At 32.8% G+C, this 17,952-nt stretch overlaps 1 protein-coding gene across 1 annotated transcript in view; it reads right to left on the bottom strand.

Annotated features, from left to right (window-relative positions):
* Positions 1-1,025: 1,025 nt before the first annotated feature.
* The window catches only part of KLHL1 (kelch like family member 1), a 187,537-nt gene continuing 170,610 nt past the window's right edge, over positions 1,026-17,952 (bottom strand). The window contains exons 9-11 of the mRNA XM_015638910.2: positions 13,961-14,173; positions 10,144-10,315; positions 1,026-9,133 (exon numbers count right to left, since the gene is read on the bottom strand). Coding sequence (XP_015494396.1) covers positions 9,074-9,133; positions 10,144-10,315; positions 13,961-14,173 — 445 coding nt within the window. The 3' untranslated portion in view covers positions 1,026-9,073. The remainder of the gene's footprint in view (positions 9,134-10,143; positions 10,316-13,960; positions 14,174-17,952) is intronic.

Genomic DNA, 17,952 nt, shown 5'->3' with positions numbered 1-17,952 from the left:
TCCACCACAGAAAGCCTGATATCAGTTATTCAGAATTTGTGCTTATTGATGCACTCATGTCTAAAGTATTTATCTCTCCAAGGATTTTGAAATTACTTAATGAAAATTGTAGTACATGCATTCTTTATGCTTCAGAAGTCCCTATTCAAAATGGACTTCGGCTGAATTTTCAACCTGTCATGCATCCCTCTCATATTTTCTCCAACATATTTTAGTGTATCTCCTCATAAATCCTGTGTGTTTTACGTATATAATATGATCCGTGTTTCACAGAATGAGGGAATGGATTTAAAAAAGAGAGAATAAATGTTTCTCCCAAATTACACATGAAAACTGGGTAAACAAATTGATTGAATCTCAGTCAACCTGAAATGTCTACCCAAACAGTAAAGTGCAGCTGGATCTCACTCTAAGATAAATTCAGAACAGATCTGGAATCTGGAGGTAGACCCAAGAAATATTAATTACTCTTAGGTCCTATAACAGAGACTTATCTTATACCCCAGGTTAACATTTTGGACACTAAACCATTCCAAATATGTGTGATTCAAGAAAACTCTTCTAACACATGTGACTCAAGACAGCTGTTTTTTCCTACAGGAAATATTTCTTTCCTACAGGTATATTTCCTACAGGTATATTTCTTTCCACTGAAAATTTGTTTTCTTATTGATCATATTAAACAGCATATAAGATTCACTTGCAGTTCATGATCTTACTCAAATCACATAGCTCTGCATGTAAATTTCTTTTTCTTTTCAAGGGAAAGAAGTTAATCCATTATGTTTTCAATAAAAAGTGATCAAAAAAACTTAGAAGTTTGAAATTTAATGATGTTATTTGTCATCCCATTATATTCTTGATAGTCTGACTTAAGAAAAGGATAAATAACAAATAACGTTTATCAGAGTCTTAATATTCTTGCCCTTTGGTTCTACGCAAGTGAAACTGTATGGGCAAGTTTAAAATATGCAAGCTAAACCCCTAATTGTGTTATCATATTCACTTAAAAGAATCACCTCTGCAACACATAAAAACAGGCATGTTTATTTTTGCACAGTGACATTTTCAAGATTCAAATTTCTTAGAAACAATTTGTGTCAAACAAAGGTTAAGAGTTTAACATTGTGCTCTATTGTCTTCACTTGCATTTCTATACATACATGTCCAAGATTTAATGGAACCATGGTAAAAGCATAACATTCAGTAAACTGCTCTGCAAATATTGCAAAACTTAGGACAGCTTAATTGAATGTATTTACAACCACATTTATACATTTTCTCCATGTATTTGTTGTCTTACATTCCAAAACATTGTACACTTACTTTGCTCTGCAGTCTGTTTCCATACTAAGTAAACTCATATGTCAACATCCCAAGATATTTCTTCAATACTGATTTTGTTTTCGACTAAAGCTTCAAAACTTCTGACTGGATCCTTTTGATGCAAAAATCTTATAATGCATCTGCAAACAGTTGCATGCACATGTGACAGGCCTGGAAAGGTTCTATTTGTGACATGCTGATAACCATGCTGTAACCAGCTTACATTCCTGCTTTAACAATGTCCCTCTTGCACTAAAGACTCAAACCTCATTTTGCAGTCTCCTCCTCAAAGCAAGCAGCCATAATCTGATACAAGCTCTTTTGGTATGCAAGGTGAAGGCAGAAGCATTTTAGTTAAAGAATGAGTCATCCATTAGCATAAGTCTGCTGACACTTTGTGTTTACTAGACCATTCTAGAAAAATGAGTTTTTATTTCCCCAATTAATGAAGACCTTCAATCTGTGTATCATAGTTACTTCTGTGTCAGTTTGGTTGCAGCTCTTCCTCTGTCTAATTTTACAATTAATCATAATTTATGACAATTGTTGAATGTACAATGAAATTAAAAAATACATAGAACTTATCTGGGGGTTTGTTTGGTTACTTTTTTGCTGTTGTTGTTGCTTTTTAAGAGGGAAGAGGGGAAAGAGAGCAGTCAAGCAAGTAAAATTCATTCTTTAAATTCCTTAAACCAAAATTTTGGTTTCATTTTTTATTATATTTTTTAACAACTCTGAGTCAGTTCCCTAAAGTTAACTAAACAACCAAAGACATGTTAAGTGACATAGAAAATACATTTATAAAAGCTTGTGTGTTTTGTAATCTAATTCCAGCAGAATCGTGACATGTATTTTTCTGCAAGGTTCCAGACAAATAAACAGGTGTTGCATAAAAATGTCTTATGTAAAATATAGCCACAATTTTGAAAAATGGAATAAAAAAATAAGCATCTGATTTTAAAGAGCAAATATGATCTGTGATTTTAGAAGGTGCTAAATATTTACAGTTTATAACTAAATGAGCAATTAATCCAGTGTTTTTGCACTTTGTGCAGAAGTGCACAAAACTGTGAACTTTCATTAAAACAAGAAATTCACCTGCAACAGCTTTACAATGGATGTTATTTCAAAAGTTGAGTTTTATCACACAAAATATTTCTCTTTAATTGTCTATATACAGAGACCTGTCAAAGAATATGAAGTATGGTGTAATCTACTTGTGAGAGAAATGATAACATGGATAAATCTATGAGCAAGTCAAGCAGATTTAGAGTTTCAGACAGATCATAATATTGGAATTTTTCTACACTTCATTGTTGGTATTTCTACTAATTTAGGTGCTTGAATCTGGTTATTCTCATTGGCATCTTTATAAATCAAAGAGGGAAACATGCATTTCAAGCAGGTGATTTTTCTGTGTGCCTACATTTGGATGAGATGACCCATCTGGTGGGAGGCGCCTCCTTTTCTTCAGTTTTTCTCTTCCCACACAAAGACCTGGAATAATGATGCCCACCAATTACAGCAATCCTAAATTTTTAAATAATCCTATTTCATGTTCTAAAAGTTTCTAAAGCTTAATTATATAGATATGTTTTGCAGGTTACTGAATTAAATTGCTCCCTTATCCCTGAAATCCAGGATATCTAAAATTTAGCCAACCAGGAGCTGCAGCGGCAATTTTCTGAACATTTCTTCTCCCTCTAAGTTAACAAAGAGATATCTTTTACTTCTTTTGCATGTCATTTGAAAGCTCCAAATTACTCACTCTCTGAATATCATAAGAGTGTTTGATATCAGAACAGGGAAACTGGTTTTTTTTCAATGCATATTTGAGTCTTGCAGTTATATTCTAAATTAAATTCCCGTCAAATTTATTGGAAAGAAACATTTGTGGGGCCAGTTCCTTCTAGGCATTTATCAAAGGGTAGAGATTCATCTTATCCAACTTAAGTAATTCTGTCTGAACTAGTCATTGTAGGCACTTTTGCAGTCAATGGAGAGAAACACATTTTTAAAGTGTGATTTATTTCACCTTATTAATGAGATGAATCATGTCCTGGAAATAGTGATTTTTCTATTCTGGCTATAAGAAAATCCTTTGGATGCATAATTCTGATGTGGAAATTTACACAGTAGAACCCTCTTTATTAAGAAATGGGTATTTTAAGAAATGGGTATTTATTCATTCAGCCTGCTCTTTTACCTTTCAAGTGGAACAAATGATCATTTAAAATTAACTGATATCCTGGAAAATATACAGATGTACAAACAAGAAAAAAAAGCCACCACAAGACCTAAGCCAAAAAGTCTGTTTTCACACTATGTCTGTATGGGAGAATTTCCACTATGTGACTGAAATGTGCCAGCCAAATCTTTATTGAAGTGGGATGAATTTGAAAGCTGTATAGATTCCCCAAGGTGAAGCTGTGAATACCCAGTGATTTGAAGCTGCATCGTTCCCTGTCACTGCAGTTCTTACCTGTGCTAGTAATTTTCTTTATTGTTTAATGTCTGAAAGCTGTACTCCTACATGTGGAAATCAAATTTTTGCTGATTTAACCATTTTCAGTCGTTTCTCTGTCCTGAAGTGTACCCAGTCCCCATGAAGGATGAACTATGAAGCAGAACTCTAATGAGGGAATTTGCAATGAATTGCAAGGTTATGCCAATCTGAGCAGCTTTACACTGGATTTAGAACAATGCTGAAGAATAATTATTCTGCTGAATATTTTACGCATTCTCATTTAAGTTAGAACAGATATACTGCATCAATAATCTGTTCTTAAAGAATTATATCTGGAGTTACTTTAACATATTGAAATCCTGAGCTGGCAGTGAGCCTGCATTACCTAGTGTATAGACATTTTCTTGGTACAGTAAATGCAGAAAATCCAATAATTTGTTATTGCAAGAATTAAAATTGATGCAATCTATTACTGCTATTTGATAACAGTTACAAGAGCTTTTATGTAGTGTTTGTGGAAATGCCTTCTCTATTTATTCCTCATGAAATAACTAATGCAAATTCATAGATAACATAGGTCATAGGTCACATTTTGTTTTCCCCAGCTCATTGTGGGCAAAATAATAAGGAAAGTTTTCCAGAATGTAAATTATCCTGTGGAAAAACTGCATTTCATTCATAATCACCATGCACAGCGTTTCTGGTGTTTGCTCATGGACATCACTTTCTGAGCCATTAAAACTTGCATAACCTCAAATTTATTTTGTAAGTTACTTTTATAGAAGTAATATAAAATGTTTAAGACATAAGCATATTTAAGGGGATTTATATGGGCCTTCTAATCATATTGAAAGTATCTGAATAATATATAGAATTTTCTAGATATATTTAAACTAAATTATTTTTAAAGTAATGATCAAGTGATGGCAGGTTTCTGTAGAAGAGAATGGTACTCATGGAAATGATCCTTTGTCTGTGCCAGAATGGTTCCCTTATATCAATTAATGTTAGCTTAAGAGAGAAAAGTTATAAGTCAGGAAACTCCCTGAAAGCATCCTAAAATTGTCTTAATAATTGGACAAGTTCTATATGAATAAAATGTCTGTTCTATATGTTAAAGGATATTTTAAAATTTACTTCTGATTTTTCAACAGTATAAATAATTTGTATTGCAAGAACATATATTAAAATAATTATTAAATAATTGTAATTAAAGCCAATGCAAAATGTTATTTGTGACTTTGATAACAGTGCAAAACTTTTCTATAAAATTGGATCACATAATGTCAATACTAAAGTGCTCTAAAAAAAGAATAGCTATTAATTGACATTTTTATATGTAGATATTTCCTAATATGGATTATATTCCTAACATCCATCATTGGCACTAATAAAAAAACTGTAAATATAAAAAATACCACAAAGGAATAGTCCAAATCTGCACGGTAATTAACAGTTCCTGATGTAGTAGAGGATTATAAGGTAAGTATTTATCTTGTAAAATGGGTTTTTTAACACTACACTGTTTGTTGAAAGACATCAAGAGTGTAATAAAAAAATTACGTATTTTTCTTGATTTTTTCTATTGAGTTCATCTTGAATTATTCCATATTTATTCAGCTTCAGAATGTCTAGAAAAATATATTCTTGAACTTTAACCACCTAGCATTTTGAGAGATATTAAATCAGAAAGATTAATTATTTCAAAAACAGAGACATATTGTGCTATGGTATTTTTCTTTATTTTGTTTATTTAAATTACCAATTAAAGCCCTGCAAAAAAACATAATTTCTTCTATGATTTCTTTAATATTTTTATTAATAAATATTAACTGCAGTGCCACAGCTATATGAATTTCCTCTTCTGGGAAACCTGCTTATTTTGCCATTTAGGAATTGCTTCTTAAAGCACCTCAAGGAGCAAATTTGGTCTGTCTGGATGGGGCCTTGAGAAACCTGGTTTAGTGGATGGTGCCCCTGCCCACAGCAGTGGAGTTGGAACCAGATTATCTCAATTCTGTGATTCTATTCTTTGTGCTATGAGTCTATGATTTCTTGGCCACAGTCCAAGAATGATCACTTTCTGACAGTATTGCTTTTTCTAACTTGTTATAAAAATCTGTATGGACTCATCCATTCAAAAATAACTTTTCTAGCATTCACATCCTTGGCCGCCTTTCTATCTCAAAACCAGTGGCAGCAAAAAGGAAATTAATAAAATTTCTAATAAATCATTAATAAATTTAGAAAATGTGTCTTTTTGACACATTGAACAGAGAAATGCAAGATATCTCCACAGTCCCAGAGGGCATTAATGTGAATTACTTCAGAGGACTGTAATTTTAATTACTTTTACTTGTGTTTGAGATCAAAAGATGTTCATATATAAAAATAAACAGCAAAAAGATAAAAATGATCTAATTCTTATGTCTAAGTCCAGGTTATGTGAAACAGATATTTTAGTTAAACTGGCTGACATTCTAGTTAAAAAGTTGGAAAGACAGAGAAAAAGCTAACATTTTAGAACATAGAATATTGAACCAGACTATTAATAGAATATTAAATTAGACTACTAAACTAGAACATCAAACTCGTAAACTTAAAACCAACTTTTTGAGGAATTTAGTCATTGATTTCACTGAAATTAATGTTTGCCACAGCTTTGATTTTGCTGTGATTTTTATACTTTGAAATCAAAGAGATAATGTGAGACAAAAGAAACCATGGTAGATCAACAAGATCACCTGTTTTTTGAAATTACTTTTCCTGTAGACTTATTATTGTTAAGCACAATTTAGTGCATCAGAAGTGATTTTAACTCTTATAGATAAAAAATGTGTCTTAATGAAACACAGAAATCAAGACAACAATTATATAGTACTTGGATTTAAATATATTTCCTTTAAAAACAAAGGTAAAACTATTACTATTTTTGATTAAAGTAAACATCATGGTAAGGAAAAAAAAATAAATTCTTCATAAATTCTCTTTGGAAAAAATTTGTAGCAGTATTATAAAAATAATATGAAAGCAAATTTTGGTTCTTATTGTGGCTAGATTTTACATAATCAAAATAATACAAATATTTATTTTATTCTTTCAGAATAAGAGAAGTGGAATAGACTGAAAAATTCACATGAGAATCTTTTTGGTAAAACAAAAGCAAATTGAAAATGCGGAAAATAAAATTGAGAATCAAAAATTAAATTGAGGATAAATGGAGGAAAATAATGAACAAGGCGCTTAAAACAAATTTGCCACAGAATAAAATAGGAATAATCCAATTTTGATGATCAGTGAATAGGTGGAGAAATAATATTTCTATTATGTATGACTATAATGAAATCAAAAGAAAATTCTGGGAATAGAATTAAAATTAAATTTCTAAATTCTTTAACTATCTCTGTAGGAGAACTGAATGCCTATTTAATTACAGTTATAATTCTAGAATCTTCATTTGGTCTCCAAAACTTGTGTTTATGCAAAGCAAAATCTTGAGAGAGGTGACATTTTTTATTCAATAATTTGCTATAGTTGGAGAAAAATTCACATGCTTGTCTGTGCAAGACTAATTGCAATTCAAAAGGCAACTGGTTGTGGAAAATTAATATTGAAGAGTTTTCAGCTGATTCCAAATTAGGATGGAGAAATATTTAAAAGATTTCAATCTATATACTTAGGCTTCAGAATTGCAATTCAGCTTACATCAGTAAACAAAGAGCTCCATGAATAGTGATGCAGTTAGAAGGAAAGACACGTCTTCAAATCAAATGTCCCAAGATGGAAGCTCTATGTATTTTTTCATCTCAAATGATTGCAGATGTTTCCACTAAGAAAACTCATTTTAGTACAACCAGAATTTTTTCTCTGAATTGCTAGCAACAGAGGATTGTGAGGTTTCTGCTTTTGGGCCATGAAATGTCTCCCATAGGATCAGTAAAGCTTTAGAGAAGTATATTTGGTGCCCTGTTCCCAGAAGCTGTGCATCCCTGAATAGCAGAATTTCATATTCCAGTAGCGGCCTTAGGTTCTAACTGATTCAGCCGAGCAGACAGAAAGCATCAGCATCAAATCTACTGCCAAAGCAAAAGCTCAAACTATCATTACTGGCAGAAATTATCAACCCTAAAGGGAAGCACAGATGACACTAGTATATTTACCATATGAACTTTGTTAGAGCAAATGATCTAATTTTCCTTATTCCACTTGCATTTATTCTGATTTCCTGACTTGAAATTATTCTCAGTCATAAGTGGAAAGTCATAAATTGGCAGCTCTAAATAGGCAAAACTGTGTATGTACAAGCATCAGAAAGAAATAAAATGTAGGATTTTTCTCCCTCTTGAAATGTTCAAAGAGGCTCTATAGACTGTTTTTGTCACGATTTGTCCATTAACATGGTGCAGTGAAATAAGGGATAAATTTTCCAGCCTGTCATGAGCTTCCAACATGCAGTAGATGCATTTAACAATGAGGTTAGAGCCCACATGTTTAAATTGAATATAGGATTAAGAAAGAATTAGGTAACTGTTTCTTTGACTCCCATATTTGCAGCAAAGCCCCAGAGTGGCCACAGGACTGCTTTATATATTAGTTGATTAAACACACAGGCTTCCCCCTTAACTGACTCATTTATAAGATGCACTAACACTGGTGAGGAGGTACAATCTGAAGTTACAAAAAAGTCTACTTTTAGTTTTGTATTTCTTCCTACTCTAGAGTCACAGCTCAGTCACTATGAATATCCAGACCATTTGACCTCTTCCTTTCAGTAGAGTCAAACTGCTCATTTACATGAGAAGACCATGACCCATTTGAAGACAAGACCTGAACAGCAAAAAAATTATATTACTATCCACTTTTCTATTTTAAAAAAACACAGTTTAAAATTGATTAAATATATTTTCATGTTTCAGCAGTTCTCTTGCAGCCATGAAAACTGTTCTCATATTCCTTTCCACCCTTTATGTAGATTTCCCATGATTATCCAGTTCTCCAGGACACATTCATGAGAACAATACCTGAACTTACTACTCTACATTCACATATTTACGCCTACAATACTCTGGGGGCTTTTTTCTTGTTCACTGCCAGTGAACGGTTTTATGATTTTTATAGGGCATAAATACTTAATCTTTGTCACTTCCAAACTTCTTCAAGTTTGTGATCAACTGAGTATTCACTGTGTAAATCCTTGTTCTTGTGACGTTATCATTCTCTTTGTCTCATAGAAAAATAATCATTTCACAGTCAGTAAAATCCTAAGCAGTGCTGACAAAGTCATGGTTGTTTGATGACTACAACACAGGCACCAGCTCTTCCAATATTTAAGGAAGCCATCTGCAGAAAAACAGACACAAATTAACTGAATAGGAACAAACCATGCAAAAGATTGCCAAACAGGAGCAAGCCATGCAGATTGTCAAAGTGCTGTGTCAACATTATTTTAAAATGGTCAAAACTAATGGGAGTATAAACTGCTAAAAATAAATAAAACCCACACTATGCTACTGTTGTCATTTAAAATTGCTTACTAACACCTGACATCTTTCATTTGAAAGTGTGAGAACAGAAACCAGGAATTAATTTTAGAGCTGTCATCAATTTTGTGAATCATTGATATGCAAGGGGTTTCTTTATTCTGTAGGCTGTAGCTGATGCTTCCACTTTAGTCCTTGAGGAAAGGTGAAAGCTATCAATACAGAACTGTATGATTCCAGTATTCCTAAACAGGTTCAACGGTCCTTTAGAATATGTTTGGCAATTTTAAACAGTATTCAAGACAAAACAAGGATTAAAACCTTTAATCCTTGGGGGACTGAATCTTGTTGAAACTATCACAGTAGAGTCAGCTTGTATACATATGTATATAACAACACACTGTAATTAGTGGAACTGTATGAATCACAACATTGTTTACGTCTCCTAACTACCTGTTAGGAGGTTATTAATGTTTATTAATGGTTTTCAATGTAAACTGGTGTTTTTGCAAGAAGAATCTTTCCAAATTAATTTCTTATCTCCTACAGAATATCATAAAAATTCTCTTCTCAGCACTTCATAGCAGGTTAAAAAAAATGGTCTTCTTCACAATTTTAAAGCATTTGTGTCTACATTTAAGCTTGTCAACAGTTCTCTCTTGTAGTCAGAAGAAGAAATAGGCATTCTTGAGTACAATACATCTCACCTATTTTAAATGCTTATTTTAGGATAAGATCATGATTTCAAAGTATGCATCTCTCTGCACTAAGTTTAAAGGAAACTTGGAATGGCTAATCCATACATATATGTGTGTATATGTGTGTGTGTGTGCGCACACATATGCATATATAAAATAACTTTATAATTACCTGTGTCCACTCATTAGTTTGAGGGTCATATGCTTCCATAGTGTTCAGGTATGACTGACCATCATAGCCACCTACTGCATATAGTTTATCACCAAGGAGACAAACACCAACAGCATCTCGAGGCATACTCAGAGGAGCCACCATTGTCCATGTATCAGTTTTTGGGTCATACCTGAGCAAAGAAAAATGAAATTGGGTATGTGGAGAGAAGACAAGCATCAGTTCATGTTGATTTTTACTTGAATATAGATCTTTTATTTTGTGGGGGAAAAAAAACCCTTTAGTATCCTATCCAAAAAAGTTCTTCCTAAAAGCAAAATGAAAAGATACAGATTTATTGTGTTCCCAGAACAACACTCTAAATGTTGATTAGAAACTTTAGTTCAGCTAACCTTCTAGAATAAACGATGGTATTTGTAGGAGGATACAGTGTCATGAAGAGATCTGAGGAAGATATATGAGCAATATCTGAATGGATGGGTGTATAATTTTTTTAAATATGTTATGTAACATTTAAAGTAGGGCATTTCCTGTAGAAAGCTAATCTTTAGATGTCAACTATTACTAAAACAGAATAGTGTATCACAATATAGTAAAATTAATTTCATTTGTCCTTAAGCAAGTTAATTATGTAACACAATCACATGGTCAGTGAAGAAAATAAGACGTTTTAGTGTACAAATCCTTTGTTTCACTTTATTAATTTGGTTAAACATTTAAGTATTTTAGTAAGTCATATTATCAATAATCAACTTGTCGGGATGCTGTTTGAAGTCCTACATATTTGAACAATGAAATATATATATATAAATTTCAATACAAGTGCTGAAACAGCAATGCTACAGTGTTTTGTTTGTAACAGTGTTTTGTTTCATAACTTTTAAACTGGACAATAAAAGAGTTGTCTGTAACCTTGTTTATATTGTCCTGAGAGGTAAATACATTTTAAAAAAAAATCTATTTGTCTGCTAGCTGCTAATCTGGCATTTGGGGGACTTCTCAGAAAGTAAGATATCAAATATCTAGATACATGATAAATATCTTTCCTAACTTTAGAGGAAAATACAGGAAACTATTGCTTGAATATGTGGAAGAGAAATGAACATGTAACAAGCCAAAACAAAACCATTTAAAATAGATTTTTTTCAAAAATTGTGCAACTTTTTCAACAGTATCATATACCTCTAGCTGAATGAGCTTCCCATCCAATGAAATGCACCAGTGTGCATGATATCCCGGCCTGCCTAAAGGTAATAAATGTTTAATTGATTCCTTCATACACTGCTTTTAAATTACAAGGACCAAGGTGTGGAGGTACAAAAGTTAAAGCTGGAAAACAGTACAACTGACATGGGACCTTTATTTTTTATTTTTCTTTCAGTTAACAGGTATGCAAGGCTAAAATGAATCTTTATAACTCAATTCTGACAACAAAATAGAGCTGCACAAGAACCCTATTGGTTTTGTAATTTCCAGGAAAATACCTGAGATTTCTTACATCCTTTTTGCTGCTAAAAGCAACTGTATATGTCATCTTTACAATCACCAGGTATGCCCCAGACTGAGCAGGGTTATGATAAAAGCTCCTGAATGTGGAAAGAAATCAATCTTGAATTCAAGGGGAGAAGAAGGGGGAAAAAACTATAAGTCAAATGACTATGTTTTTAGCATCTGTCAAATTTTGAGTATCATTTGAAAAAGAAAGCTGCTTTATGAAATCTGCCAAAATATCTTGAAAATTTTATAATTTTTATGAAGAAAATAGTTGTTTTGCCTTTGAAAAGGAATAGAAGATTGTACTTTGCCAACCTGTGAAGAGGAGTGAACTATTACTTTATTTCAGAATGCTTGAATCCAGAGGAAATCCTTTAAAATTGCATCAATCTTAGAAGAGAGCAAATTGGAATTCCTAATTACTATTGAGCAGAATTTTAGCAGTAACATTAAAAAAACATGTATCTGCTGCCACTATATTTGCATAATCTCAAAAATAAATTTTAAAATATTATGTCTGATTTGACAGTCTTCCAGAAGAAATTGGTACTAGAATAAAGCACATCCTACCAGGCTGCATCAGATGAGAAAATGACTGAAGCAAACTCATTCCTGAAGAAGAGACTTAGTTAAAAAGTAGGCCTTTCATATTTACAGAAAGAAAAACTTTCAGAGAGAGATAAAATAACTCAGACTAATACATCTCCTCATCACTTACTGTTCTTTGTTTTCCTAAGATATTGGGGGGCTTTTATTTTTTTAAAGTGATGCATTATATTGGAATAAAAACCCAGACACACTAGATCACATTCCAGCCATCTTATAAACTAATCAATCACTGCAAGGGCCATGAGAGTTTTTCCACATTTCAGTGGAGTCCACCAGTTAATTCACATTCAGTCACTGCAAGTCTTACAAGTTCTTGTTTGTTAGTCCCAACTTTCAGTCTCAAAGCTGACTGCTGATGAAATACATTATCCACACCTTTTGCTATCAGTGGAAAAAATATCTAGACAAGGGACACTAAATATTGTCATTCTAATACCAATACATAAACCAGCATAAGGATAGGCTTAGCTCATTTTTGCAGTCTCCCTTGTGAAGGACAAACATGATGAGATATGGTTCATCTTCAACACCAGAAGGGCTTTCTTCTCAGAGCATGGAAAATGAAAGAAAAGCTCTCATGCGTACCAATAAGCAGAAGCTGAAAAGATCTCATTAAGACTGTAACTAGTAGGCTTAATATAAATTTATTTATTTGCCAATTCTTTTTACTCTTCCTTATAAAAAGAGGTTTACAAGCATAGCCCCTGTAAGTACAGGCATCATGGGATTTCCCTAATCAACTGTTCCTCTGCTGGAGATGAGAAGTATTTGGCAGTCTATGATTTTTGCTTACATGCAGTAGAGATGGCAATGAGTCTAGTATTGAGCAAAATCATATGGATAACATAATGAGTTTGAGCTTATAATTTTTCAATTCAATATTGAATACCAAACTGGATTCAGCAGAAGAAATAACTGACATTTAATTAACCCCTTCAGAAAATAAATAACAAAATAAATCTTACTCAGCTTATATGTTAAGATAAACCAACTACTTAAACATATCTCCTTTAGTTTTTGCAATCTATATATATTTGGAGTGAATATTTTCCTTGTTCTATTTTAGAGCAATTAGAAAAAAAAAGTCATTCATGTAATATTTGAAGAATACATTTAAAGTGAATGCTATAATCATTTCATCTGTGCTGTACTGTCCCACTTGAATTCTTGAATTTGTAGAAAATCTACTTGCAAAATTCAAGGTACTGTAAATATTGTGTTTAAGGTTTATATTAACACATTAGAAAGCGGCAATTTTGCTAAAGGAAACAACATATTGTACTGTGAATATCCATCATGTAAACAGTTTTTTTTATTTCTTCTTTAATTAGCTATGATTTTAGAGTTAGAAAATGCTTCTAAACAAAATTCAATTTTGTGTTCTAAAATTATTTTTAGGAAAAAAATTTATCTCTACAATTTTTATTTGTGACACTGCAATGTACAATATAATGTCCTAAAATTATGTAAATGGGACTAAAAAGAGTGGATTTTTGTGTTTGTAGTAATATATAATAGTACTGTGAATAAAAAGGGATGACAAAAAGTTTTGAAGAGATTGTCTTTCACAGACCTTAACAGAATTTTTCAAGTAAGTACTAAGTAGACATTTGTAGGGTTAAGAACATCTGTTTAATTTTACCATCCCTAAACTAAGAAAATAATGCTACCAGGTATAATTTTGCATTTAAGAAATGCATGTATAATTTGATACCTTTCCACATAGTCCAGCAGTCGAGAACAGTGATTAGAAGCCGGAGCATCATGACCTCCTACGGCATAAAGAAAGCCATCGCAGGTAGCCACTCCTACACCTCCTCTTCTCTTACACATAGGAGCACACATATTCCATTTATTTGTGTGAGGATCATAATATTCCATTGAACTCAAACATGAACTTCCATCCCGACCTCCAACTGAATATAACCTATGAAAGTCCACACAAATAAAAATGTTTATAAAACAAGAGCTCAGATTTGCAGAAGTAAAAATGAGTATCTGTTTTTTTATCTGACATTAGAAAATAGAAAAAAACAAAATATATAATATTTTTAAAACATGTGAGTCTCATACAGTGAACAAAACCAGATATTTTCAATGTTATTACCAAACTCACGTGCTATTTAGTGCTTTGTCCACCTGAAGAGAGAGGAAGATGTTTCTTTCTGCTAACAAATATTTTCATTATTTCATTACTGCATATACAGTCAAAAGCACCACAAATGACACGCAGGTTTGTCTCTATAGGTTTAAAAATCATATAAGCAGGGTTGCTGCTGAAGATCATCAGAGATGGAACTGGAAGTGCAACCTTATGACTGGTAATCCAACCAAATAAGAAATATGCAATCCATTTATTATAGTTTCTCAATGATTTTGCTGTGCATGGAAGTATTAAGAAGCACAAACAATATGGAAAACTGGATATTCAACAAATTCCACATAAAGATGTATCAATGAGAATACATGTTCAGCATGAATTTTACACGTAGAATATAGTAAAGATCAAATATGAAATGTGTAGCAGATAGGACTGTCATGTTATGTTTTAAACATGGATTTTTAAGAAGTACTACCTCAGTTTCAAGGCTCTTGTTATGCTGAAGAAAATTCTTACCCACACTAACAGTAACATGTCTACTTTGCAAGAAAATTATAACCCCCAAGCACAGTGTGTTGTTTTTCTTCATCAGAATGTTTTATGAAGATAGAGTTATGTTGGAAAGTCATGGACAACTTCTGAAGAGTATTTTAAACTTGAAATGATAAAAATGTGGTTTAACAAAGAAAGTTGTGTTTGCATGTATGGTGTACAAGAAAGAATTGTTTGAATTGTTTCATTCTACTCTTTATAATTGGTCCCAGGAGGAAATAGTTCTGATTGTTCTTTCCCCCTAATACCATGCTGCATTCGTTCTGTATGAACCTTTTTGCAGTCTGTTGCCTTTTATACAGTGCCTGGAGATTAACTAATAGAAACACAGGCTATTTTAAAGTCCAACCACTAAGCAATTTTAGATGTGAAAGCTGTCTCTGTAAAGCAATTACTCATTTGGAAGCTTTTACTGTCCTAAGCACTCCATGAATTCAGAACCATTTAAATGTGCATTTGCCATTACATTTCATTGGTATGGATGCTGATGAATAAGGAAGTGCTGTACAACCACTAAATATGTCACTGAAGCCTGAGAACTCTTTGGTAGTGCCTGAGACACACACCTGTGCTCTGACTAAAGCACCCAGGAGAATCCATACTCCTTTATGAGAGGTACTAAAGCAAACACACACTTTTTACAACCATTTCTTTGGACCCAGACCTAGTATATGTTACTTTATTTATGATTATCAGATATATACAGATGAAATCAATATTAAGGCACCCAGTTGTGTTAATCTGGGCATGTCTACAGTGTCTAAGTTGCTGTTATGCTCTGAGCAGTCAGCTGAGCCTAAAGAACAGCAAGTAAGCAAATAAAAAAACATTTAAATGTGTGAACAAAAACATTTACAGTAATATAAATGAAATATAAATATTTACATAGAGGTGTCTGCAAGGATGTTATCCTTATTTTCAAAGATGTGACTTGGTTCAGCTACCCACAGTTAGTGATAAAACATTTTTTGTGACATTTAAGTTATGTTGACATTCCTTCCAGCCTGAGAAATATGGAAAATAATACAGTAGAAAAACCAGTAGAAAAACCCATGACTGCTGGTGCCCCGAAGCAATTTAAATGTCAATAGACAACTACATCTCAGTAAGTGAATTGATCCCCAAAATTATAAACCATGATTAACACTTCTGAGATTTTCAAATATATTTCTAAGTAGACTTTTGGACATGTAAACACTGAACACACCATTTTAAAAACACAAAAGAACCAACACTTCTGCAGACTTGGGTGCAAATAATCTTGTGAACCCCTAGTCAAAATCCCCACTGCTTTGAATTTCTTCTGGCATGAAAAGTTCTTATTTATTGTATTATCTTTCAACTGAAATAAATCAATAAGCTGGTATTTGCACACTGAGAGTAAAACATACTTTCTCATTCCTCTATTACATTAAGACACCTAATAAAATAAAGCTGAAGGCACTCTTGAGTTGCTGGTAAAAAGACAGCAAATGCTGTTCATAAGTAGCTGACAAAACTTCCAGCCAGTGATTGGGACCACCTAGTCTGTTGCTAAAATGCTGTCTGCTATTCAAAATAAAATTCATTTTCAAAATCTTACTTGGAAAACAACATTTTAGAGTTTGATTGTGTTTCTATCTCTTTTCTCAAAGGAACCATTAATAATTTTTTTTTTAAAATTTCACAAAGGAGAAATAAAAGTAGTTCAGACAAGTAAAAGTTGGAAATAAAGTAATTGCTTTAAAGCTCTGATTGTGGCTGAGCTTGAACAACTCAGTCATAAATTGCTTCCAGTCTTCAGTCAAATTTCCAAATCCATGTTCACAAAGGCCCAAAATAACTGGGGAACCACTCTGCAACAAGCACGGAATATTCAGGATACTGTATAGCTATATGAAAATTTTGAAATACTTATAATTAAAGTTATTTAGTAGTCTTAATTAGTTTTCGAGCTTAGGGTCCTATTTTATTAGATTACTTCAAATTAAACAAGTTTTTCAGCTTTGTCTAGCTTGGCAAAAGTTTGTAATAAAATATCTACAGGGAAAAATATAGTGTATTTCTCTGAATTAGCTTAATTACTCTTCATGGTATATCTCATCAAAACTGGAATTATTATAAAAATAATAATCATATATCTCTGCTTAAAGAGAGCGATCAACAAGGAAAAGAAAGCATCCAGTACTGAGCACTTTTATCTCCGCAGTGAAAGTTCTGCCTGTGGAGATATTATAGATTTCTATTCCTAAATGGTCTACATTTCAGCTGATTCAGACATTGTGCATGGATATGAAATTAGGCCAAGCTCAGCCTCTTCTGTCTTTTCAGAGTTTTGTCACCTCTTTCACTAAGATGGAGAGAGATTCCTGAACATTCATATATATATAACTGTATGGATAATTGGCTAGAAAAATGAAGTAGAGGTTTCAAAGTAGGAAACATTAGGAGAAATCATGACCAGCTGGATAAAAAGCATTTATCTCAGTCCTGTCACTACAAACCTTTGATAACTACTCAGAAATGCCAGTTTTAAATTTGATTTGACAAGCCAGCCTCAAAAGACCAGGCTGCCTTTGATGTGAGGTGGGTATGGCTTGTGAAACCAGTTGAATCAGGCCCTTGCTGCATTTCTTAATGAGGTTTTTCCTTTCAAAATTCTTTCACTATGAATATCAAAGACATTATCCAGTCTTTTGCTTAGGCCCTTTTGTACCCTTTTCTGGCCTTTCAGTGTGTAAGAAAGAGCAGCAGAGAATTACTCTGGCACAAAAGATATCTGCTTGGCAGAACTGAGGGACAGTAATAATTTTCATTGGTGCTGGACTACTTTATTGCTGCATCAGTCCATACCTGGCCTAGGACTCAGACTGTAGGAGAGGAGAGATATTTATCCATGCTTCCTTGATAAGCCAATGTAGTTCACTGGCAAAAGTTGAAAATCCAATAATTTTGTGAATGGAAAGCATTAATGAAATCTTATTTCTGTGTGTCATTTGAAAGGACATTTCATGTATTTGTAATGCAGTAATGAAGTAAATTAAAAGTATATTTAACCCCCCCCCCCCTCCCCA

This window comes from Parus major, chromosome 1 (genome assembly GCF_001522545.3).
Source record: "Parus major isolate Abel chromosome 1, Parus_major1.1, whole genome shotgun sequence".
Lineage (NCBI taxonomy): Eukaryota > Metazoa > Chordata > Aves > Passeriformes > Paridae > Parus > Parus major.
This window is presented reverse-complemented; position numbering and strand designations above follow the sequence as displayed.